This window comes from Labeo rohita, chromosome 5 (assembly GCF_022985175.1).
Source record: "Labeo rohita strain BAU-BD-2019 chromosome 5, IGBB_LRoh.1.0, whole genome shotgun sequence".
NCBI lineage: Eukaryota > Metazoa > Chordata > Actinopteri > Cypriniformes > Cyprinidae > Labeo > Labeo rohita.
The window spans coordinates 162,501-186,534 of record NC_066873.1 but is presented as its reverse complement, the minus strand read 5'-3'; the positions used below and the strand labels follow the sequence as shown (position 1 = coordinate 186,534).

Sequence of the window (24,034 nt, the reverse complement as noted above, 5' to 3'; positions counted from 1 at the left end):
TGTCGTGTCAATCCGTGCCAGAATCACTGATTAGAATGAGTTCTGTTGTCTTTAGTCACGTTGCAGAGTTACGTTAGGAAAGAGCTCCAGGTCACATCAGTGAAACACTGCTTCTTTGTTTGCTTTACCACAAATTAATTTTTAAAAATGACAATATGATGCAGATTGTTTAGAGAGACTGAAAGTAAAAGATAATGCAGTGCTGGCTCTGACTATATTGGATCCAACTGTAATGTCACAACACATAAGTGTGAGTAATCGTAAAATAGTAGTTGTAAAAAAAGTAGATTTAAAGTTTAAAATCATTACTTTAAAATCCACTTACTCATTTTAACATTTGAACATTTTTTTTTTTTTTTCCTCTCACTGACAGCATTTTGTCTTTGAACATGTTTTAGAAGGTGATGGACGCTGTGATTGAGATCATGTATAAGGCCGTGGTGCCGTGGAGTGACACCATCGAGAAGCTCGTTCAGCAGCACCTGGAAAAGGAACATCCAAAGTCAGTGGCATTCACACATTCTTTTCTTTTGTTGTGTAGTAATAATTGTCTCTCAGCCCATCATTTTGGACACTTTAAAGTGTATATTATTATATCGCTGCTGTCATGAACAGTTACATGAACAGGGAAAGTTACTTTAAAAAATAATGTATTACGATTTTTCATTACTCCCTGAAAAAGTAACTAATTATGTTACTTTCATGTTACTTTTTAAATCTGGGCAGGGCTTGCTTCTTTGTTTTTAATATAAAGCAATTCTAATGTAAAAGTCCTTTTAAACCAAAAGTGAAATAAATTCACCTCAGGCTGAAAGAAAAGTACATTTATGCAGGAGATCACTCTTCAGATATAAAAAAAAATGAAGCACAAATGTTAGTTTATCTAAAGTAATTTTTTCTTATTAGTTTGGCTGAATTGCATCATGGAAGGTCAGCAGCAGAGACACTGGTTAATAAAATGGGATTAAATACATAAAGGATATTTGTATTATTTAACATATTTAATTATTGCGTCACATTCTGAGTTTGCATTTCACTTCATTCTGAGGAATACTGAATCTGTTTTTTGTGGGTGAGATGAATTAATGCATGTTTACATTTAGTCTAGATTTAGTCTTTTAGTCTACATTTATGGGGAGTAACTGGTGTTACTTATTTAAAAAGTAACTCAGATATTTCAGGGTTGCCGCGGGTCCTTAAAAAGCCTTAAAAAGTCTTAAATTTAGTTTATCAAATTCAAGGTCATAAAAAGTCTTAAATTGTACAAGAAAGTCTTAATTATGATTAACAGGTCTTAAATTTTAGGCACGGGAAGACCAGAATTGCGATACAGCTTAGTGTCATGATTAAACTTCAAAAGGGTATGATTTCATTAAATAAACATGAGCGCTGCGCGTTCAATGTCCGGTGCTGCTTTGTGTACTGTGGCAGAGATTGCGTGTGCTTTTTCAATATGCCTGTTGTTTTGAGTAGGGTATTCTTACAATACAGGAGGCTGTAGTTTCAGAACCGCATTTTTAGGACCATGTAATTTTTTTTTATTATTTATTTTTATTTTATTTTATTTTATTGTATTTATTTATTTGTATTATGTATGCATTAACAGCTACTATTTATAGCAGTAGCTATTCAATTCTGTATATTATTATTTTTAAGGGAATACTGAATGTAGTTGTTTAATTGTATATACTTAATTATTGTCCTAACCAACTCCTAATCCTGAACTTACCCCTGGGTAACCCTTTTGAAATATTTAACCTAATTTATTTCAATATATTCTAGACTTCAGTTCATTAGCTGCTGCGCTTCATGTCTGACGTGTGACCCACTTAACAAAGTGAAGTAAACAGTAAAACAATTGCTGTACAAATTAGTGTGTTTATGAGTACTTTAATAAATTTAAAATAATTTGAATACAAATACTAATTTACAACATCCAGCAGCACAATGAACTGTTTTGGACAGTTTAATGGGCTAAATGCAGATTGCTGACACCCCTTTGAACACTCAAGTTTATGTCAGCTTTTACATAAAAAATAAGATGGAAAGATAAAAAAAAATAGTTTCAGTGGATCTAGTCTTTGCATCTGTTTGATATTTCTTTGTTGGAATGGAATTGCTAGATGGCACTGTCTCAAAAAATAGGGTCCCAGAAATGTGGTTTTGCAGGAGCATAGTATTGGGGTTGTTTTTGTTCAGACCAAAGCGAAAAGCGACCCATGTTTTTACCCTGCAAACATGCAGAGCTGTAAATGTGAACTGGTGGATCATTAAGAAGATAATTCATCATAAAAATCTAAACACTAACATGTATTTGTATGTTTTTTAAATTAATATAATAATTTATTGATGATAATTGTTTCAATTAATAAAAGGAATACCTTTTTCTATTTTCTTAAAAATTGATACTTTAAAGAAATGTGAAATGTATCACTTTATAAAACCTTTTGTTTTTGTGAAAAATCTGAACTGTAAATCGTTTTTTTACAGTAGTTTACAGTCATTTTACAGTTTAATATTTAACCATAGACATTGCCTTACCCTGCTCATATGGCATTAATTTTATTTGTGCAGGTCTTAAAAAAGGTCTTAAAAAATCTTAAATTTGAGCTTAAAAATCCTGCAGCAACCCTGTATTTTCTTAGAAATTCAAAAGTAATGCGTTACATTACTAGTTACTTGAAAAAAGTAATATCACGTAACTCATGTTACTTGTAATGTGTCTCCCCCAACACTGATCATGAAGACATATAGGATTGTTTTAACATGATTTTCACTAAAGTTCATTTGGATTAAATGTGATGTAAATGTTTGGTCTGACTGAAATCAAACCAGGGAAGACCTGTTTAGTGCAGCTGTAGCTCGACTCTGTCCAGGATGTACACTTGTTAGTCAGTCTACAGTCAGACTCTGTGTTGTGTGCTTGATCTGAAAGCGTGTGAAGCTTTGTTTTGTTGATCTGTTGCTGCCCTTGCAAGCGTACTCACTGTCTAATGTTAGGGGTGGACGCCAGAGGGCGCCCTCGTGCAAAAAAAACCCCACATATGCGTCAAAGAAGCATCACTGAATACGTTTCGTTCCAGCTTCTCTAATATGAATAAAAGCATCGCTATTGCTGTAACTGATTAAAAACAAGATATAACGGTAAACGATTTGAATGATGAAATGCAGGACAATAAACACTCGTCTGCAATAATATATGGTTTATCTGTGTTCTTCAAGCCATCTCAGGTATTGAGATGCCATTGCTAATCGACATACATAGAATATGAGCATAGAATTTATCGTCTGCCTCATTCTGTGATAAGAATCCACATCAGATCACACAAGGAAGTTATTTCAAACACTCGACTGATGTTGTGAATTAAAAACAAGTTATAATGTTTTTATAACTTTCGTTTTATAACTCTTGTTGGACAGCAGGTTTAGAAAGGCTTATCACTGCATGTCATTGAAGGGAAGATGCTCTGCGTGTGTTGTTTTTTCAAATATATGTTTCCTCATTTCAGCACATGAAATTGCGGGCAAACATACAGCAAATTCCGAGAGAAATAAAACAAGTAAGTTATTTCAATGCAAAACCGAAAAAACGCAATTCACAAGTGTGTATTGAACCGTGGATGTCGTACCGAACGGTTCGATATTATATTGAGAATTGTGACATCCTTAATATGTATATGTGTATATATAAATGTGTGTGTGTGTGTGTGTGTATGTCGCATTTCTCAATATAATAGCAAACCATTCGGTACAACATCCACGGTTCAATACACACTTGTGAATTGCGGTTTTTTGGTTGCAGACTAGTGTTTTTATTCAGTTACAGCAATAGCGACACCTTTATCCATATTAGAGAAGCTGGAAAGGAACGTCATCAGTGTTTTCTCTTCGACCTGGATTTTCTGCACGAGGGCGCCCTCTGGTGTCCGGTATGAATGAAACACAAAATTAAGCAGACATACACTAAACCACACTTTTTCCAGTGTGCAGAGGTTGATGGGAGAATTTTGATAATTTGTTGCAAAAAAACCCCACACTGAAGTGGCAAGATATCAGAACCGAACCAAACTGAAAACCGTGGTTAAAATCGCTGTATTGTTGCATTCCTAGCTTGAATACTGTACGATCAGCTGTTTGTGAGCATTACTCATTTACAGCACATCTTTAAGCTGCATACAGTGGAGTCTCTGTGTTCACAGAGTCCTGGACACCAGTGTTTTAATGATTGAGAAAAGACCCACTCAGATTTTCAGTATGGAGGTAAAGGTTAGAATCAGTTTTTCTGGTGTTTGGAGCTGGAAACGGTGACACATGACCCCAGATTTAACAACAGATGAAATGTTCCTGTTTGAACACGTGGCTGCAGTACAGTATTTAATTTACAGGAAATATAACTTGTAATCAAGAGATCATTTGTAATCCGTGAGTGTTTCATATCTACAGACAGGAGTTGCTGAGAGAGGGTTACAGATTGATGGAAATAAAGAAGCTCCTCCGATGCTACGGCATCCGCAGCTTAGCCCTTTCTAACACTCGTGACATCATGGTGAGTTTGTCCTGTTGTGCGTTTTATATTTACCCGTTTGCTGTTGCATACTTGCTTAAAATGTAAAGGTTTTGACTCTGTTCACGCAAGTAGCTGATGTTTCACCGCTGCTTGCTTTTATTTAGATGCTTGTGAGGCACATCCTGAAACAGGACCTGCCCAGCTCTCTCGAGGACTCGCTGAAGTTAATTGAGGCCTACAAACTAAACCCAGCAGAGATCCACCATCTGCACTGCATCCATCTCATACAGCATAATAAGGTAATGCTCCCACAGATTTGGCTGTTGTATTTAACACTAGTAGGGCAGCAGTGCTCGGCAATATAAGTATGTAAGTAACCTCTTTTTAGAAGATGAACTCATCACAAATGGGTTCATTTATATAGTGGTGAATGGAAGATTATAGCATTCACATTTGCTCCAGTAGCAGGAGAATCCAGGATTGTGTTTCCATAACTTGCCAAACTTTCCAGACGTTCTCATGATACAGCCTGTCTCGGGAGACGGTGAGACTTCCTGCACTTCCTGTACTTCATACTGCAGTAAAATAAAAAGTACTGCAATTTATAGCGTGGCACAGTTTTCGTGTGATCTCCATGAGTGCGAATGAGAAATGCAGATCATCTGTAAAGTGAATTGTACTGTAGAGTCAAAAAATACCAAACTATCAGCTTTAGACCTGTGTCTTAGTGCTCGTCTGCCTCGTGGCTCCATAGAAAAGAACTTCACAAAGATGGAATAGGATTTGGGAAAATCCTTAAATGTAGCCCACAGCGTCTTCGAAGAACAGTGAGCTACTTACACCATCAACTCAAAAAGACAATGGGCAGCTTGTTGGCACAGGGATTATTAATGGAAAACAGTTTGTCTGGTGTTTGTAGAAGATGCACATCTCTAACAAAGTCATGTTCAATATATGGTAAAACCATAATTGGCAGTTTCAGCTGGAGTTGTTGTGACGTTTGGATGTTGTGTTTGCAGAGGGAGAAGTGCGTTGGACTGCTGAAGAATCTGCCCCATTCTGAGGCCGAATTTGTGATCGAGCGATTGGTCTGTTGGGCGAGACTTGAACTTCAAGACAAGCAACACATTTCTGAAGAGGTCAGAAAAAGAGTGTGATGAAAGCTACAAAGCCTTTCACATGATTTGTGAAATGATTATATTTTCCAAATGAACATTCGCATTTTGATTTGAATTAATTTTGCGAGTGGAAAAAAAATACGAAGTTAAGATTTGTTGTCGGTGTGAAGGGTTTTTTTTTTTTTTCTTATGTATCTGTTTCTTTCTTTGCACTGTTAAAATGTTGGACATGATCCTTTTATCCATTTGTTATGCAATATTCTCTGAATTTAATGTCTTTTCTTTCAACAGCAGAAGAAATTACAAATGCTAATATCGCAGATTATGGTTGAAGCGTTGAAGTACCTGCAGAGTATTCAGACGGGTGAGTACAGTGTTAATTCCTCTAGAGGAGACTGCAATATTTTTTTACCCGCATCTTCAACGCATGCATTCAGTCTCGTTCTGCATCCTGCTGCACACTAGAGCTGTCAAAAAAAAAAAAAAAAGAACTTTGAAATTGTAGGTGTGTTTTAAGGAGGAGGCCTTATCAGTGGCACACGAGGTGCGTCGACGGTGTAATTGTCATTGCGTGGTGATGTTTTTATTAACCTATCCGGCTGAAGCCACTAGATGCGGCGCTGCTGCGTTGTTCATTAAAAATATTGTGAAAAAAAGAACATCAATGTGGAGAACATCTTGTTTACACATTATTTTGCGTTTTTTCTAGAGTGTCACTGTTGCGCTTGTGTCTCGCTCAAGAGAGATGCATGTTTAGAAAGCCATGTAAAATTTAACTTTGAAAAAACATATCTCAATACTTAATGGTAGTGTTTTTTTTCCCCGTCCCACTGCATGTCATGTTTTTAAATGGAAAAAAGTACGTTGTGTGATTGGCTTTTGGCCTCATGCATACATGATGCTGTTTTGACTATAGTTGTTTAAGCAACTTGATTAATGTAATTCGTTTAGAAACATTATTTTAAACGTTATGCACTTTTTTTTTTTCACAGATAGTCATGTTATTTTATTGCTTTGAGTAAACGTGTATTAGTAGTGTTTTGGTCGATGTGCCCTCTTGTGGCCTCAGGAGAGAAGCCAAGAGCTTTTTTTCACCTCAACTGCAATTGTGCATTTTAAATTCAGATGTAGTGTTTCAGTCATTTTGACAGTGCTACCGCACACACACAGGCCTCTGCAGTCAGACGATATCACTAATCGTGGTCCTTTTATTTACTGATGGATTTCTATTTACACTGTTTTGATCCTTCGTTTCTTTGGTCAACCTTCTTACTTCGACTACTTTGTCATTGTGTAAACTTTACATGGATTAACTTATCAAAATTAATCAAACTAAATCACTTCTAGCAACAGGTGCATAAGGGCTAACCAGCATGTTAGCTTAGCATAGTGTCAAAGTCCTGAGTAGGAAACACTTTCCCCATGTGTGAGAACAGTCTGAATCCCATAAGAAACATGCAATTCATTGATTTGTCATCTGTTCCTCATAAAGATCTGTGTGTCCCTTACAGTTTGCTGTCTTTTCTTGTAGATGATGCCTTCAAGAAAACTGAAAGTGAAAACAATCTGATGATGTTCACAGCCATTGCTCATCTACAGGTCTCAGTTTATTCATAAATAGATCTTGTTGTAAACGCATCTGAAAGTTCTGCAACAAATGGGTATGTTTGTTTTACAATGTTATAAAACGTTTCCGACTTCAGGAAGACTTTGACATCTTCTTGACCCCAGAGGAGTATGAGGATCCCGTAGTGAGACGCAAGTTCAACCAGCAGCTCATCACCGCGTACGAGAACGCGCGAGCGTGGCGGCGCTCGGGAAAACAACACCCCGACGAGGTCTCCGGCGCTCAGCTGAACGGCGGCGCCGCGGTAGCCAATGATCCGGATGGCAAAACGAAGACGCTCTCTACCGAAGCTGGGCTCCACCGGCTGGCCCGACAGCTGCAGAAGACGGAGCAGGAGCTCTGGGCGGATCTGGCGCTGAGAGCTCTGGACGCCGGGGACGTGGAGAAAGCCTTACAGATCCTCAGGTGAGGGGGAGACGAGGAAAGATCTACTATAAAAAAAGTAAACTCAGTTCTTACAGAATATACAAGACGATAAGAAATATCTTTGTCAGCTGTGATGCCTGGTTATTGGTTTAAACTTGGCCCAGGTTTTTAAAAGACTTTTGGGTCAGCACACCTTAATAGCTTCAACAGCTGATTGACAATTAAGTTTAGAACACAATGAATTTAGGCCCAGATTATTCAGATCTGTAATAGCTGCTAATGCTGGATATTTTGATCAATCGAAAATTTACGTTTTTTCTATGTATAAACTGTTTATGTAATAAAATGTTTTCGTAGTTTGTGTTGTCTCTTATCAGTGCAAAACTGTCCAAAACCCAACTTTTCTAGAGGGCGGTGTAAATCTGAAGCACAGCGCTTGTTTGGTTCCAAACCCCTTTTTGGACTTTGGACATTTTGGGAAAAAAAAAAGTTTATAAATTTTATATCTACCAAACTGACACTTTTTTTTAAAGAGGCTGCTTGTGTACACATGATCAACAGATTCATGGAGCGCAGTAAATACAACAAATGGAAATTTACAAGCTGTGCTTGTTTTGTCCTTGTTGTTTCTTGCTCAAAGCAAACATGTTTGAGCAAATGGACAAAAACTGATGAAAGAAAATTGAAGATGTGGCTGAGTAAATGATGAGTAAATGACAGCACTTTGTGTGAACTGTGTGTTTCACTCTTAACGTCTTCTGTCATATGTTTATTGTGACCTCACACAGAGAGCTGTACCAGCACCACTCCAACTGCAGCACAGGACAGGTTCTGTTCAGCACGGCCCAGCGCCTCTGTCAGATGCTGGAGGAAAATGTCCCCATGGTTCTGCCTGAAAAAATGAACCTTCCTGCCGTCATCCATGGGCTGGCCTGTCAAGCCATTACAGTCTGCCACAGTGGTACTGATTTCTGTATTCTCTTAAAGTGCATATTATCGAATTATTATTATTATTATTATTATTATTATTATTATTATTATTATTATTTTTTTTTTTTTTTTTTTTGTTAGTCGTCTTCATCAGTTATAGATCATTCATTTGTCCTTTACACCATCTTCAATAAAATGTGCATGTGTTTTTCCTTTGACAGACCTTCTGCTGGACTGTTTGGAGCTGTGTAAAAGCACCAGAAGTGCTGCAGATGTGTACAGACAATGTCAGATTGAAGATTTTGGATTTTTTGCTAAGGTCAGCTCGCTAAACATTGTGTACGCGTACGCTCGTGTGCCAGATCATCACACCAATGATACAACGACAAATTGCTAAATTAAAAATGAGAATGAACTAAAGACTAAATGCTAACTGATAACAGGAGCACAAATTCATTCATCTGAGCAGTGAAACTAAAGCCTACATTTGTCTGATAAAATATGCATTTTATTTGGAATTAGTCAGTACGTTGACATGGACAACAATAATCAATAATGTGATAAACACGATTAAGACAATACTCTGATCAAGAATCTGCCAGAGATTCTCCCACCAGTGCTTGCGTCATACTGTCATCCAGTAACGTTAACTCTGTGTTTGTCGTGGACTCATGAATGAAATGTTGTTGAGTGAAAGGGCAGAGGAGGCCTGAGGCTGGAGAACTTGTATCTGCCGTCGTCTGTTTGCGCGTGTGTTAGCATGACAAACGATTAACTGCACTTGAAGCTTTTAATTCCTGGAGGGAACGTCGAATGGCATCGCGTGGGGAAGGAATGGCGCGTCATTAATCGGTCTATGTACTGTAACATGTAAAACGAGAACATAAACGGAATAATCTAAAAGCAACTCATGTAAACACCTGAATCATAATATTGTCTTATTCAGAATAAGGTAAGTAATTAGATTACTGATGTCCATGTAAACGTACTCATTGTAAACACTGTAGATTGGGCTCAAAGGGGAAAAATAATGAGATTTTGACCAAATCGCTGTTTTAATGACTGATCTAATTAATCATCCGTTGACCAGCGATCAATTGAACTGACTGTAGCTGTCAATTCTGGGATGGATATTCTGTGTATTAGACGGTTTATAAACGCTTCTTGTTATAAATCTATAGAAAGAATCTTTACCATTGATCAACAGTTGAATCCTCATTGTTTAAACAAGTATTTATTTTCAGGAATCTGCACTGAGTGGTGAAGAGGACGCGTACACAGAGTCTCATTTTCAAGATGTCTTCAATGAGGACTGCATTGTGCTGGATCCGGTCTCAGTGCTTCCACTCCAGTATAAAATCACCAGAAATCTGTTGCCGCTGTCAGGTGAGAGAACAGGACACAGGCACTGCTGGGATGTTTGCAGACGAGTGCTTTGACAAACACGCTTTCATATGGACATTAGTGCTGACGACTTTACAGTGATAAACGGGAAATAGTAAATGCTACAGTTTTCAGGAATCCATTAACGAGTTACTATTTCTACTTAATTTTCAACTATAAAGAAACTCTAAAAAGACAAAATAGTCATTGTTAAGCTCAGTTTAACTCGGTCGCACTTTATTTTAAGGTCCAGTTCTCGCTTTTAACACACCATTAACTACATTTTTTGCCTCAGTAAACTCCTAATGTGCTGTTGTTTTATAGTTAGTAAGGAAGTTGTAAAGTTTGGATATTGAATAGGAGGGTTAGGGAATATGCAGAATATGCTCATGTAGAATAAATGCTTTATTACTTAGTACTAATAAACAGCCACTGTGTTAGAGGTCATTGTACTATAAAAACATGCTATAATTTTCAGAATTCTTCTTTGTTAGTCTGAAAAAACGTTTTTTTTATTGAAACTAACTGCCTGAATGACTAGTTTTGTCTTGGACGTAATCATCACACAAGAAAGATTCCTGAACAAATCAACACTACTGCTTCACATCCGCGGCCGGTGCGTGTTAGTGAGGTGATGAGATGACGCAGATGGGAAAACAGTGTCACTTAAAACACATTTAGATGTCCGCTAAATTTTCCAAACGTTGTGCAGTTCTTAGTTGTGCAAGAACGTTGTCTCTGCAAACCTTCTGAAGGATTTTAAAATGTGGGTGTTTATTTGTTTAATTTTAAGAGAATGTGTGATCGTGTCAGTAGATGTTTTTCACTGAAAACTGGACCTGATCAAATGACACAACACGCAGCTCAGTCTGTGAGCTTGTGCTGAACAAAACTCTACATAGAATATTATTTATAATACTACAATATTCATAAGAACTTTGAGGCATGAATGTGTGCGGTTTACACTGGATAACAACCTCTGAGTTATGTTTACCGCAGACCTTATTTTACTCATGAATATAAAAACCACATCATAAAAACCCATAGGAAAATCTCAAGTCTTCTGGGTTTTGACGTCACAGCTACAGCTCTCCATGCTTTGAGAAACCGCTAACCAATTATTATTATTTACTTATTTATTAATTCATGAGCATCTTGTTTTATTTAGTTCCAATGAATCAACTAAAATGAGGAAACACATATTATTTAAGTGTCTTGTAATATATTTCAATAGAAAAAACATTGCTGTATTTCATGATATTAATGTTAAGTCTTTATTTTGAGAGCGTATGTCGTTACTTAGAAATGTTTCTGAAATGGAAGAAAATAGTTTGTAATGTGGATTTCTAATGCAGTCCATTATTTAGAAAATTGATAGTTTTCACCAGGCCGTGTGTCGCTTATTGTGTTTGTAAATGCAAAACTTTGTCCTTTATTCCAGAATCGAGGCTTTATCCTTTTGACTGTTCCTGTCTGTCATACTGTGCTCTCAGAGCAGGTAAGAGCGTCTTCATATCACCTTGACTAGTAGACATTCAGACTGTTTGTAGAGTACTTTTCACCCTATATTTAACCCTAAGGTAAGATCTTAAAAGAAAAGTTTGCTGTTTATTTGTAAGCTATAGAATGTTAAAAACTTTTTTACTGACACATAAACAGATATACAGGTGCAGGTAACAAGAAAAAAAATCCATATTGTTTATTCACATGTGCTTCTGAGATTGTACATATATATGTATATGTGTGTGTATGTGTGTGTATATAATTTATATATAAATTATACACTAAAATAAATATCAAAGAAATAATGCAGTTAAATAAGAAAGTAGCCTAAATAAGAATGTTAAATATTAAACAAACATTTGTTGCAAAAATTCGTAACGACCTCGCAAGGCCCAAGTCCGACTGGAGCCGTGTCTTTTCTCTCTCTTCCCCATTACACAGCTGCTGCTGATGCCATTACAATAGCTCAGTTCTGTTTTTAATAGCAAAGTGGTTATATTTCTATTTGCTGCTTTGTACATTTTATGTAGAAATATGTTTGGAATTTTTTTTTTTTGTATGTTAAATTAAAGTTTTTGTTTTTTAAAGTAACAACCAAGTGGCCAGCGGCAGACAGATCCATTTCGCCTTCTCCAGTCAGTACATTAAAATCAATAGATATAAAGCACTAAAACACACTGGGTCTCTCACCTGTTTTATGTTCATTTCGCACAGGTTTGCTCTGTCTCGCCAACACGCTGGGTCCGTCTGGCAGTGTTTTTTCTTTGTCGTGCATTTTAAATCTTGGTCCAAGCCTCTGGCTGTAGTTACAGCACCAACTCCAGCTCCTTCCCCATCACTTTCCAAATGACCGACTGATACTGTAGGGCTGCTCTCGACTAAAGATTTTTCTGGTCAACTAGTAGTTGTTTGTTTTAAGCATTAGTCGACTAATCGCATATTTATTAATAAACCGTTTAAAGCGTAACAATGAGCGTTTAATTGCCTGTACAGCCTAATAAGGGGGAAATCACGGAAAAACAGTAAGAAGGCTGCGTTAACATTTTAATCATTTATTGCGTTCTGTGTTTTCAGCCTGTATGCGTGTTTCATAGGGATCACACAATCTGAGAATGTTCACACTTTCACACTCCGCACACACTTCAATAGCACATATTTCTCTAGGTTAACATTAGATTGAGTGGCCATGTAAAGTTGCTACTACTTATACAGTGTTTCAGATTATGAGCCATATTTGAGGTCGTTGAAAGATGGTTTGGATAGTTTTCATTGAAAGGTGTTTGGATGTCCTGACCCATGTATTGTAAAACCACACAGACCAACTGTTAAAGAAGTTCACTTCCAGAACAGCAATTTACAGATAATGTATCACCCCCTTGTCATCCAAGATGTTCATGTCTTTCTGTCTTCAGTTATAAAGAAATAATGTTTTTTGAGGAAAACGTTTCAGGATTTTTCTCCATATAATGGACTGATATGGTGCCCCGATTTTGAACTTCCAAAATACAGTTTAAATGCAGATCACAAATGCAATTGTAAATGATCCCAGCCGAGGAAGAAGGGTCTTATCTAGTGAAACGATTGGTTATTTTCATACAAATAATACAATTTAAATACTTTGTAATCTCAAACGCTCGTTTTGTCTTTCTCTCCCTGAACTCTGTGTATTCTGACTCAAGACAGTTAGTGTATGTTAAAAAAACTCAGATCATATTTTCTCCCTGTTATGATTCTGTTATTTTTAGGGTCAAGTCAACATCAACAGCTTTAACCGGTGATAACGTGACCGTCTGGCCCGTAGCTTCTGTGCTTCTCTGTTCAATACTAGCAGCTTTAGGGTTTACTGTATGTTATGCGATGTGGCGCTAGTTGTTGAAGTTTTGCACTTGTTTAGGGTTTAAAAGTGTAGTGTGTGTGTTGTTGTTGTGTTGTTGTTTTTTTTTTTTTTTTTTTTTTTTTGGATAATCCACTTTAAACATTCTACTAACTTAAAGTAACTTTGCAACCACACATGGACTGACTCTCAGTAGAGTATTAGCAGACGGTTAGGGTTAGGGTTAGAGGATTAGAGGTTAGAGGTGTTGGGGACGATTAGCAGATATTAAGGAGACTCTGTGTGTGATTGTTTTGTTTTCACAGATGCCGATTTGGTCGGGCCTTTGCTCAATCCCTTGGCCTCGATGCTGCAGATGCTGCAGGAGTGTAGTCAGCTGGAACTGGCTCTGCGGCTTCTGAAGGAATCTTACGGCAGCATATTAACACACTTTGTTTCCAACAACATGGATCTCTCTCTGAGCGTGCGGGTGAGAATCCTGTGACGTGCTCCAGTTGCATGTAATGCAGAGAAGTGCTTTTGCTGATGCAGTATTTATCTGTTTCATTTCCAGCTTCATTCTAACAACCGCATGGTCCGAGACAAACAGACTCTCGACAGGATCGAGAAAACCGTTCTCTCGTCTGTCGGCGTGGTCGTGGTCTCCTTGTTACAGAAGGTGCGCAAAGACCCTTAAGATGTGCTTTCATCTTGGTTTGTTTCCAAGGAATGATTTGGACCAGTCAGATCATGAACTCTTTGTTTCAGGTGCTCAACTGGAGAGTGGTCGACTCTGATCTGGCCATCGGGCTTTGTACCATTTTGCCCAAGGCAGCGGTTGTGGATATCCTGTGGAAGATGATCACCAGTGCCTGGCAAAATTATGAGAAGATTAAGGTCAACCTGAAGTTTGGTTTGTCATTTATTAGTTGTGCTTGCATAGTAAAACCTTTAACCCCAAGTATTAAAGTCACCACAGAAGCCTTACTTTCATTTCTTTCTTTACTGAATTACTTGTATTTTCTAGGCCTTAATGTGCAGGATTCATCTTTATTTAAAGCTGCAGTCTGTATCTTCTGGCACTCCAGCGGTTAATAAACAGAACCGCACGCGTCCGGTGAAAGAATATTGTAGCCGGAGCCGCTTCTCTCTGTTTATGTCAATGACAGATGCCGGTGCTGGGCTCCTCCACAGCCGGAAATAATAGTCTGAATATAAAAACGTATAAGAGGTGTACCGTAGTAATTCAGGATAAACATAGTTTGGAGAATAGATTCATGATGTACTTGTTTATTATATCAATTTTGTAAGTTATGAACACAAAAAAAGTTACGGACTGCAGCTTTAGTTCCAAATAACAAAAGTGTATATGGCTTTATCTTTAATTAAAATATAATGACTTATTAAACAGATGTAGTTAAACATCTACTGCACATAGTTCAACTTTCCTTTTAGCTGGCGTCACCTAGACCTACATTAAAGTGGATTTGTGAACATTGTTTTAGGCTGCTGTTATAGATCAATCGTGCCAACTCTGTGCCCTTGGTAAAAATGAGCAAAATGTCTTGCAGTTTATTCTCTCGGGTCACACTTTCAGATTTTCATTATCAATAATAAATGTATTTGTTTTCTGTAGGTTGTTGCCATGGTAGGAGCCCATCTCAGTTTTTTGTATAAGGATGAAGAGGAGAGGGCGAAGTTTCTGTCTGTCATCACTGATGCGGAGTGGGGCATTCAGCTTGGAAAACTCGGGGTCGGTGCCGCGCTTTTACTGAGTATTTCATTATTTAGCTTGTTGTTGTTGTTGTTGTTGTTGTTGTTGTTGTTGTTGTTGTTGTTGTTGTTGTTGTTGTTGTTGTTGTTGTTGTTGTTGTTGTTGTTGTAATTTTTTTTTTTTTCATTTAGGTTTCCATCCAGTCAGTGTTCAGGCAGTGTCCAGAGACAAAGAGAAACTTGATTCCTACACTCGTGAAGAACAAGAACATCACTCCTGACATCATACTGCATTACTGCAGGCAAGTCTCAGTGTTTGACTTCATTTATAATGGGCTCTAAAACAGATTTGGGAGGTTGCTGATAGTGTCTGTTTTTGTAAGTGTACGTGTAAAGGATTATGAGTAAATAGAGCATTTTTTTACACTATTTAGTATTTTCCATACAGAGTACAAACGCAAACTGCTTTGTGTTTATTGTTGCATCACAAAGCATCGTGGAATACGATATGAAGATTGTTTGTGCAACCGTATTTAAGTCAGTCACTTTCTACTGTCTGTTACTGGAAATGAAATTCCTTGGCACGATCCCAATGAAGTTTACACACGTTTTTGGTCCGTGAACTGGATCTCATTCAGGACGCGCGCTGTCTGTGGAGGTTTGTTCAGGCCTGGCTTTAGAATTCAAGTTATTCAAGCTATTTTTGAAAGTGAATCCAGTGTAAATGTGTAGATGTCATTCCCAAAACTTTGTTTGAAAACTAAAGTTTCATACAAATGCTCAGTGGATTTTATCCTAGAAGGTGCACAGAGAGTGTTCCCTTCATAATCGTTAAAAAGCCGTCACTCATCTTAGTTCCTTGCGATCTCACAATATTCTGTTATAATCACAGTGGATCTTATTTTTCATCACTTTATGCAGTGATTCATGAGCAGCACTGCACAGGAACACTGTTGAGTGTTGAGTGAATTCTGACCAACTTAAACACTGTAAAAACACAGCATAAATAGAAACTTAGAAGCTTTTCAGAGCACAAACACGCTGGATTGCTGACCTTCGATTGAGGGTCCTTTTGCCTTTGTTTCGTTTTACTTTCTCCCTCTAACACCCCTGCAGAATGTCCTTCAGATGATCATGGAGCAATATTTCATCAGTGACTTCCCCAGTGGAGTCGTCCAGACTGGAAATGCCCTCTTTAAAAATGCCTGTTTGTGTGTTGTCCTCCACATTCGCATGTTCTCTGTAATACTCAAGGCTCTTTTTTTTTTTTTTTTTTTTGGCTCTGCAGCACATTTGGATTGGACAGCGGTTCTGCAATCAACCTGTACATCACCACTCTACTGCTGCAGGAGGATCGCTGGTACGAAACGGAGATCGGAGAAGGTGATGCCGACGCTCCCATGCGCTGTGAAGAGTCACTGCTAGGAGAAGATGACATGCTGGAAAGTGCCCTTCAGATCGTTCCTCAGCTCGGCTCCACCAAAGACCTTGTGATCAGTCTCAACACGGCCCTGACCAAGGTCTCGTATCGCATGCTTGATCTGATCTTTAAGCCTAGTCTTTGTAACTTCTGCTCTGGTCGTCCATGGGAAATGTTTCATAAGATTAACAGTTTATGGGATACAGGACGCTGGAATGATTTCTGATGTCGTACAGTTTGTAGTAATATGACCGTGTCCTGTACAGCTGAACCCGTACAACTACGAGCGGATCGAGCGAGTGCTCAGAACTATTCAGATGGCCGATGAGACCACAACCCTTCTGCCCCTCGGTCAGGTCAGTGAAATGACAAGCTGAAATTCATATCGCCAAACAAACAAACAAAAATCCTGTAGATCATTGCTCTAGATATGTCTGGAGTGACTGGGATCTGAAGTGAGCGACACCACACGATTCCCTAGTGCTCACTCAAGCTTTGTGTATTTAGATTTAAAAATTCATTTATTTATCTTTATTTTATTAAATGTTTTATTCTTTTAAAGTTTCATTGTGACATCTTTCTAATGTGTGGTTTAGATGGTGGGATTGCTCCAGCACTTGAAGTCACACAGAAGGATCTCTCCCCCCACTGATCTGGAGAGCTCGTATGTTTTGGAGAACGGTCTTGAGCCCAGCGCTCTGGCCAACACCCGTCTGCCCTTTCACCTGCTCTTCCAGACCAACCACACCTTCTGGAAGATTGTCTGTGTGTCTCAGGCTGTCTGGTTTATTTTATCGTACCCTTCCTGATTTGTCACAACTGACTCACATTTTTTCTGTTTTAATGTGATGTGTTCTTCTCTTCCTTTGTCTGAATGTGTGTCCACAGCTCCAGAACTGAGTGAGGACACTTTACCCACGCTGCTCCTCATCTGTAAATTAATGAAGGTAACACACATAAAGGAGCTAAGATCACTGTTTTCCTTATTATTCTGCTTTTTTTTTTTCCAGGACAAATGAATGAATGAATGAATAAATTATTATTATTATTATTATTATTATTATTATTATTATTATTATTATTATTGTTGTTGTTGTTGTTGTTGTTGTTGTTGTTGTTGTTGTTGTTGTTGTTGTTGTTGTTGTTTTGTTGTTTTTTTTGTTGTTTTTTTAGTTAATCTGTCAAGACCATGTTAATTTTTTACAGTACATTTAATATTGGATAATATTTTAAGCTTTAGACAATCAGACATGGATCAAATATCAAAATTATTTGGATCCACTTTTGACATTCTGGTAACTATAAGTAACTTTACTACTAGCAGTCATTAGAGTATTAGTAGACTGTCTGTTTAGTATCTGCTAACACTTTTGATGGTCCCCAAACAGACATTCAACTGACTATAAGTAACTGTGTAAGTACATGTTAACTGACTCTACTAACCCTAACCTAACACTCTATTGAGAGTCAGTTGATGTGTAGTTGCAAAGTTACTTACAGTTACCAGAATTTCTGAAGTGGACAGTTGAAATGCCAGTTAATGTTATCACATATATTTATTTTAATTTTTAAGGGTTTTTTTTCCCCACCTTGTTACGCTTTTGTGATCCAAAAATGACCGACCTACAAATAAAGTAGCTCAGTTTATTTGTAGGTCAGTCATTTTTGAGGAGCACCAAAGTGTAACAAGGCAGTAAAAAAACACCAAAAACATAAGATAAGTAAATAACTGTGATAACATTCGTGTTAACTGGCATTCCTGGGTCAAAATGAGCACAAAATGAAAGATCTTTCTTAATTTACTCACCCTAAAGTTGTTCCATACATGTATGAGTTTATCCTGTTAAACACAAAACAACTAAGCAGCGTCAAATGCGATTTCAAATCGAAATAGATTTTCAGTGCTGGTTTCAGTGTGCCTGTCTTGGATTTGTACTGTACCTGTTCTGGAGACGCACTGACCAGGATCAGATCTTACAGCGTTACGGCTCTGGTTTGTGTTCACACCGAAGGTTCTCTGGCAGATTTCTGGAATCAAAATTCAGTGTGAACCTACATTATGTTGCCCACACACACACTACACCATTCTAGCCCTGATTTTCAGACAGTTGTGTAGTGTGAGTGTGAGAAAGGCCATTTGACAACTTTATCACATGGTTTTGAAATTATTTTTTGCGGTATTTCTGTTTCCAGTGTGGGTGTAAATCTCAGACTTATTTAGGCCGTTTTTAGGATATTAGGTGGTGGGTTTTAAAATCATTTCCCAGAAAAAATTCACAAGTGTTATGTGAAAATAACAGAAACTCATGATAGGGACTAAACAAAATCACCGCTTTGACCACGTTTTTTTTTTTTGGTTTTTAGGTTAATCCTGATAAGCTGTATGTTTTGGCTGTGAACCATGTGTTCAAGAAGACTCTCTTGCCTTTGCTGACGGATCAGTCAAAGAAAATCCAGAACGTTCCTGCCAGTAAAGAGTTGTCCAGCGTGGCTCAGAGCATCTTTAAACACGCGCTGTGCATTCAGAATCTGGAACTTGCTGCAGCCACGGTCCATAAAATTGCCCAGGACCTTCCTGCAGGTACGTCATGTGCACTAACATTAACGTTACACATTATATCAGAATCCTCTAAAGCAGTGATTCCCAACCACGTTCCTGGAGGAATCCCCCTGGACGCTGCACATTGTGCATCTCTCCTTTGTCTGGCACACCCAGTTCAGGTCTTGGAGTCTGTGCTAATGAGCTGAAGATCTGATTTAGGTGTGTTTAAGGAGACATGGAAAACATGCAGTGTTGGAGGACCTCCAGGAACGTGGTTGGGAACCACTGCTCTACAGCATCACAGTAGCATTGAGTGAAAAAAAGAGTTGTTTTCATTGAATGTGTTGTTCATTGCATTCGTTGCTGATGCTGCAGTGGACGTGAGTGAAGGCAACATATTAAAATAATTTTTCTGAAGAGTTTTTTATATTTATTTTTAATTGTTTGATTCCAGGTGCACAAAAGACAGATTTCTTGAAGTTCAGTTTGGAGCTCGTACACAAGTTACTGCAGTCTGATACTCTGGAGGTAGGTTGGCTCCTCAGAGAAGAAATATTATATGAAATATTAATGTAAATATTATTATATTGATTTGGGAACAAATAGTTTTTGGTAATGTGAAACAGTTTGTTCTTTTTTTGATAAATAGATGAATATAAATGGGCTTAGCTGTTCAATCATGCGTCTTCTCGAGCATTTAAAGGGGTCATCGGATGCTAAGTTCACTTTTTCGTGTTGTTTGAACATTAATGTGTGTTGTCAGTGTATGTACAAATCTACCCTATAATGATAAAAATCCATGCAGTGGTTTTTAATTGATCTATAAAAATAATATCCCCTTTTTCAAATCGAGCCGTTCTCAGATGCGTCACACCCACAGAGGCCGCTCCCACGATAGTTGATTGACATGAGCGTCTTACCTCAGACCAGCTGTAACAGTCCAGTAACTTTCCTTGTTTTGATGCCGGAGCAGGGATGTAAGTTAGACAAGAATATCTCTGATTGAGTGATTGAGGTGTTGTGTTGCTGGATGTAATAATGAACGTAGTGGTCGTCGTTTACTCCCGACATCTGAGCCGCTGAAGATGCAGTGGATTACATTTGTTTGTGAAGGGAATGCACCTCCCGATCTACATATATCCGTCTATGTTCACGCGAATCATTCGTGATCCAGCTTCACTTACAGCAGAAGTGAGTATAAGCGTTTTTTATGAATCTCTGCAATCACCTTTCCTAATAATGTGCTAGTTAGCAAGTTTAGCGGCTAAATGTGGCTAAAGTAAACAGGCTCGTCACTCCACAGAGAGAAGAGAGGGGCGGGGCGAGCAGGGCTCATTTACATTTAAAGCAGCCTCGACCAGAATGAGATGATTTTTGCAGAGCTGATTTCGTCAAGGTAAAAAGGGTGTTGTTTTACACAACCATTGAGAATTTTTAACCGAAGTATATTAGAGACTTTTCATTAAGACCCTGAAGTATCATATCAACTTGTGGAAAATGGGCATCTGATGACCCCTTTAAGGCCAAGACGCTGTGAATAACGGCTCGATTCAGTGTCTTCCGCATGCGCAGCGCAGACATCTGCCTCTTAGGAAATGCCCAAACCTCGTGTTGCATTTCTTTCCACATCTTGCGCTTGAACGGACAAATACTTACAAAAGCGTGTCAGAATTCCCATCTTGGTGCTTATTCTCAAACAGTTGCTAATATCTTAGGTCGGGCTGCTCAACCCTGTTCCTGGAGATCGACTTTCCTGCAGAGTTCAGCTCCAACCCTGACCAAACACACCTGAACCAGCTCATTAGGATCTGAAGGAGCACTTGATCATTGCAGACAGGTGTTTGATCAGGGTTGGAGCTGAACTCTGCAGGAAGGTCGATCTCCAGGAACAGGGTTGAGCAGCCCTGTCTTAGGTGAACTTAAACGGCTGAGAGAGGATTAGATTGTTTACTGCAGTGGTTCTCAATCCTGGTCCTGGGGCCCCTGCTCTGCACATTTTGCAGCACACCTTAATAACTGCAACAACTGATTGATAATTAAGTTTAGAACACAATGAATTTAGGCCCAGATTATGCAGAGCTGTAATAGCTGCTAATGCTGGATATTTTAATGAATCAAAAATGCAAGTTTTTTTTTTTTTTTCTGTGTATAAGAATATACAATGTTATTTTACATTTTATTATTAATTTCTGGACCTAAACACATGGAAACCTAGAAACATAAAGCATTTTGTTCTATTTATTGAGTGCTATTGCCTGTAATTTGTTCATTTGTTCTTATTTACTGTCTGTGTGCTTGTCTTTATTAATGTTTGAACTATATATTTGTTAGACTAGTTGTTTTTGCTGTGGAATTGAAATTGAGAATTGTAAGATTGAACTGATTTTAACTGAAATTAACATGTTGGTCTCATATATACATATTTATTAGAATACAAGATAACATGGGTCAAAAACAGTGATAACTAATCACATCACTTGCTCACCTGTGGATCGTCTGCAGTGAATGGGTGCCGCCAGAATGAGTCCAAACAGGACAACATCATCATCGCAGCTGCCTGTGGATTGTTGTGATGTGTTTTATCAGCTGTTTGGACTCTCATTCTGACGGCACCCATTCACTGCAGACGATCCATTGGTGAGACAGTGATGGAATCACACATTTCTACAAATCTGTTCAAATGAACAAAGAAACTCATCTACATCTTAGATGTCCTTTACACATGGATAGAATCTTTAGCAAATTGTCCCCTAGTGTCCTAAATGCCACTTAAAATGAGCGTCCACAACATTTAAAACTGTCTTTTTTCAGAGACCGGAGGAGAGAACAGTCTGACAATATTGATATGCTTCAGCATTTTTGTCATTCCATTGAAAGTACTCAACATTGAAAGCTTCAGAAAGCACATAAGATCATTGTAAACATAATTCATATGAAGCAATCGATTTGACAAAGAGACAATCACTTTATGTGATGAATATTTCCATTTTGGGTTTTATTCACATAAACACTGATCGACACATACGTGTAGCATTAAATATGGTAAATGTGAACATGCTTGATGTTCCTTTGTGAATTTCAAATATGATTGTGTATGTCATTGTAATTCTGTGATTCTTAACCCTATTCAAAGTAACAGTGCTGTCAACCGCTGAAGATTGAATGTGTCAACACACACGGAAGCAAAGTTTAACAGTTAATGAAGGAGAAAAGCATTTCTCAAATTCATTCATAAATGGAAACTCAGGTGTAAGCGTGAAGTGGCTGGATCTTCTTTTCTTCTTACAGAGATCATGTTAACAGGGGAATGAATGAACACATTACCCAATTCCTGCTTGACAGCTTAACATATCAATCAGTAATTTATAATGGCGTACTGCAGTGATTTTGTGAACGAGTGTTGGTATTTTTGGTTCTGCAGTGGCAGTAATGGGCATTTTGGTTGACCGTACTGTTTGTATCTTTGAGCAGGAGAGTTTACAGGCTCGCGGTGAAGCGCTCATCTCCAAACTGCAGTTGCAGTATCAGCGCTCGGCCACGGAGAACGCGCTGCTTTCGTCTCAGCTCAGCTCGCCGGAGCTCCTCAAGCTCACGGGACTGCCGGGTCGCCTCATCGTGGCTCTCTTTGAGCACGGCTCGGTGCTGGACCGCATGAAAAACCCTGCCGGCCTGACTTACCCTGGTAAGGATGAGTAGCGCAGGATACTGCATTCGTTATAGGAATTGCTTAAATCGGTTTGATTTTGCATTATGTGCTGTGTAGTTTGCATTTCTGTTTTCTTATTTGTCTTATAAAATCCTGGTCGAAACTAATTATGAAAACATTATTAAAAATCTTTTCTCTTTGGAGCTACAAATAATCATTGACAGGCTGGTTGAAAATTGTTTATGAAGCTAAAGAACATTTTTTCAACATGATTAGTACTAAATGTTTTTTTTAAGCACTAAAACAGTATGAGTTGTCTAACACTAAAGACTAGTGAGTAATGGAGGCCCAAAATGCATCTTTCAAAGGCTTATATTACATTTTAAAATATATTAAAGCTTTACTATACAGCATTTTTTTATATATTAAAAATAAGTTAATGTTAAAGTTTTATGCAAATACACTTTAAATAAAACTAAATTAAATATTTTTAGAGCTATAGGAATGGATTTTGCAGGAATCAAAATCCTTTAGCCATGTGTATTTAAACCACACTGGTCCACACAGAGGAGCAGATCCACAGACAAAGTTAGGACACCCTATGAGTCAATTGCCTGTAGCAGCAATAACTTGAAAGCATTCATTTTCTATATGACTTTATCAGTCTCTCACATCGTTCTGGAGGAATTTGGACCACTCTTCTTTTCAATGTTGCTCCAGTTTATTGAGGTTTGTGGGCATTTGCTTATGCACAGCTCTCACCACAGCATTTGAGTCAGGATGAGCTCTAGACATGGACTGGACTATTGCAACACCTTGATTCTTTTCTTTTCAGCCATTCTGTTGTAGATTTGCTGGTGTGTTTGGGATCATTGTCCTGTTGCATGACCCAATTTTGGCCCAACATTAGATGTCGGACAGACGCCCTCGCATTTGACTCTAGAATACTTTGATATACAGAGGAGTTCATGGCCAACTCAGTGACTGTGAGGTGCTCAGGTCCTGTGGCTACGAAACAAGCCCAAAATGACCAGCCCTCCTCCAGCATGTTTGTCTTTTGGTATGAGGTGTTTGTGCTGATATGCTCTTTAGGTTTTCACCAAACTTGGTGCTGTGCATTATGGCCTCGTCTGTTCAGAGGACATTATTCTAGAAGACTTGTGGTTTTGTTCAGATGCAACTTTGCAGACCAAAACTGTGCTGCAATGTTTTTTTTTTTATATAAAGATGCTTTCTTTTGCCAGGCTTTCCAAACATGACATTTTTGTCCCATATATTTCAAATGCTATTCTCATGAACTTTATCATGTAACATGTGAACTGAGGCCTGTAGAGTCTGAGGTGTAGTTCTTGGGTTGTCTGCCATTTCTCTGAGCTTTACACGGTCTGATCTTGGGGTGAATTTTCTGGGCGTCCACTCCTGGAAGGAGAGGTGTCTGTTTTAAATGTCTTCCATTTGTGAATAAA

At 38.2% G+C, this 24,034-nt stretch overlaps 1 protein-coding gene across 2 annotated transcripts in view; it reads left to right on the top strand.

The window, feature by feature from the left end:
* kntc1 (kinetochore associated 1) overlaps positions 1 to 24,034 on the top strand; it is a 77,368-nt gene that overhangs the window by 23,739 nt on the left and 29,595 nt on the right. For both annotated transcript variants that reach the window (XM_051110500.1, XM_051110499.1), the window contains exons 24-46: positions 399 to 502; positions 4,444 to 4,546; positions 4,672 to 4,806; positions 5,527 to 5,646; positions 5,917 to 5,989; positions 7,157 to 7,224; positions 7,329 to 7,657; positions 8,407 to 8,579; positions 8,770 to 8,867; positions 9,793 to 9,934; positions 11,373 to 11,429; positions 13,574 to 13,737; positions 13,822 to 13,926; positions 14,016 to 14,144; positions 14,884 to 15,000; positions 15,153 to 15,262; positions 16,249 to 16,480; positions 16,647 to 16,736; positions 16,977 to 17,145; positions 17,269 to 17,327; positions 18,745 to 18,961; positions 19,377 to 19,450; positions 22,394 to 22,604. In XM_051110500.1, coding sequence (XP_050966457.1) covers positions 399 to 502; positions 4,444 to 4,546; positions 4,672 to 4,806; positions 5,527 to 5,646; positions 5,917 to 5,989; positions 7,157 to 7,224; positions 7,329 to 7,657; positions 8,407 to 8,579; positions 8,770 to 8,867; positions 9,793 to 9,934; positions 11,373 to 11,429; positions 13,574 to 13,737; positions 13,822 to 13,926; positions 14,016 to 14,144; positions 14,884 to 15,000; positions 15,153 to 15,262; positions 16,249 to 16,480; positions 16,647 to 16,736; positions 16,977 to 17,145; positions 17,269 to 17,327; positions 18,745 to 18,961; positions 19,377 to 19,450; positions 22,394 to 22,604 — 3,079 coding nt within the window. The remainder of the gene's footprint in view (positions 1 to 398; positions 503 to 4,443; positions 4,547 to 4,671; positions 4,807 to 5,526; positions 5,647 to 5,916; positions 5,990 to 7,156; positions 7,225 to 7,328; positions 7,658 to 8,406; positions 8,580 to 8,769; positions 8,868 to 9,792; positions 9,935 to 11,372; positions 11,430 to 13,573; positions 13,738 to 13,821; positions 13,927 to 14,015; positions 14,145 to 14,883; positions 15,001 to 15,152; positions 15,263 to 16,248; positions 16,481 to 16,646; positions 16,737 to 16,976; positions 17,146 to 17,268; positions 17,328 to 18,744; positions 18,962 to 19,376; positions 19,451 to 22,393; positions 22,605 to 24,034) is intronic.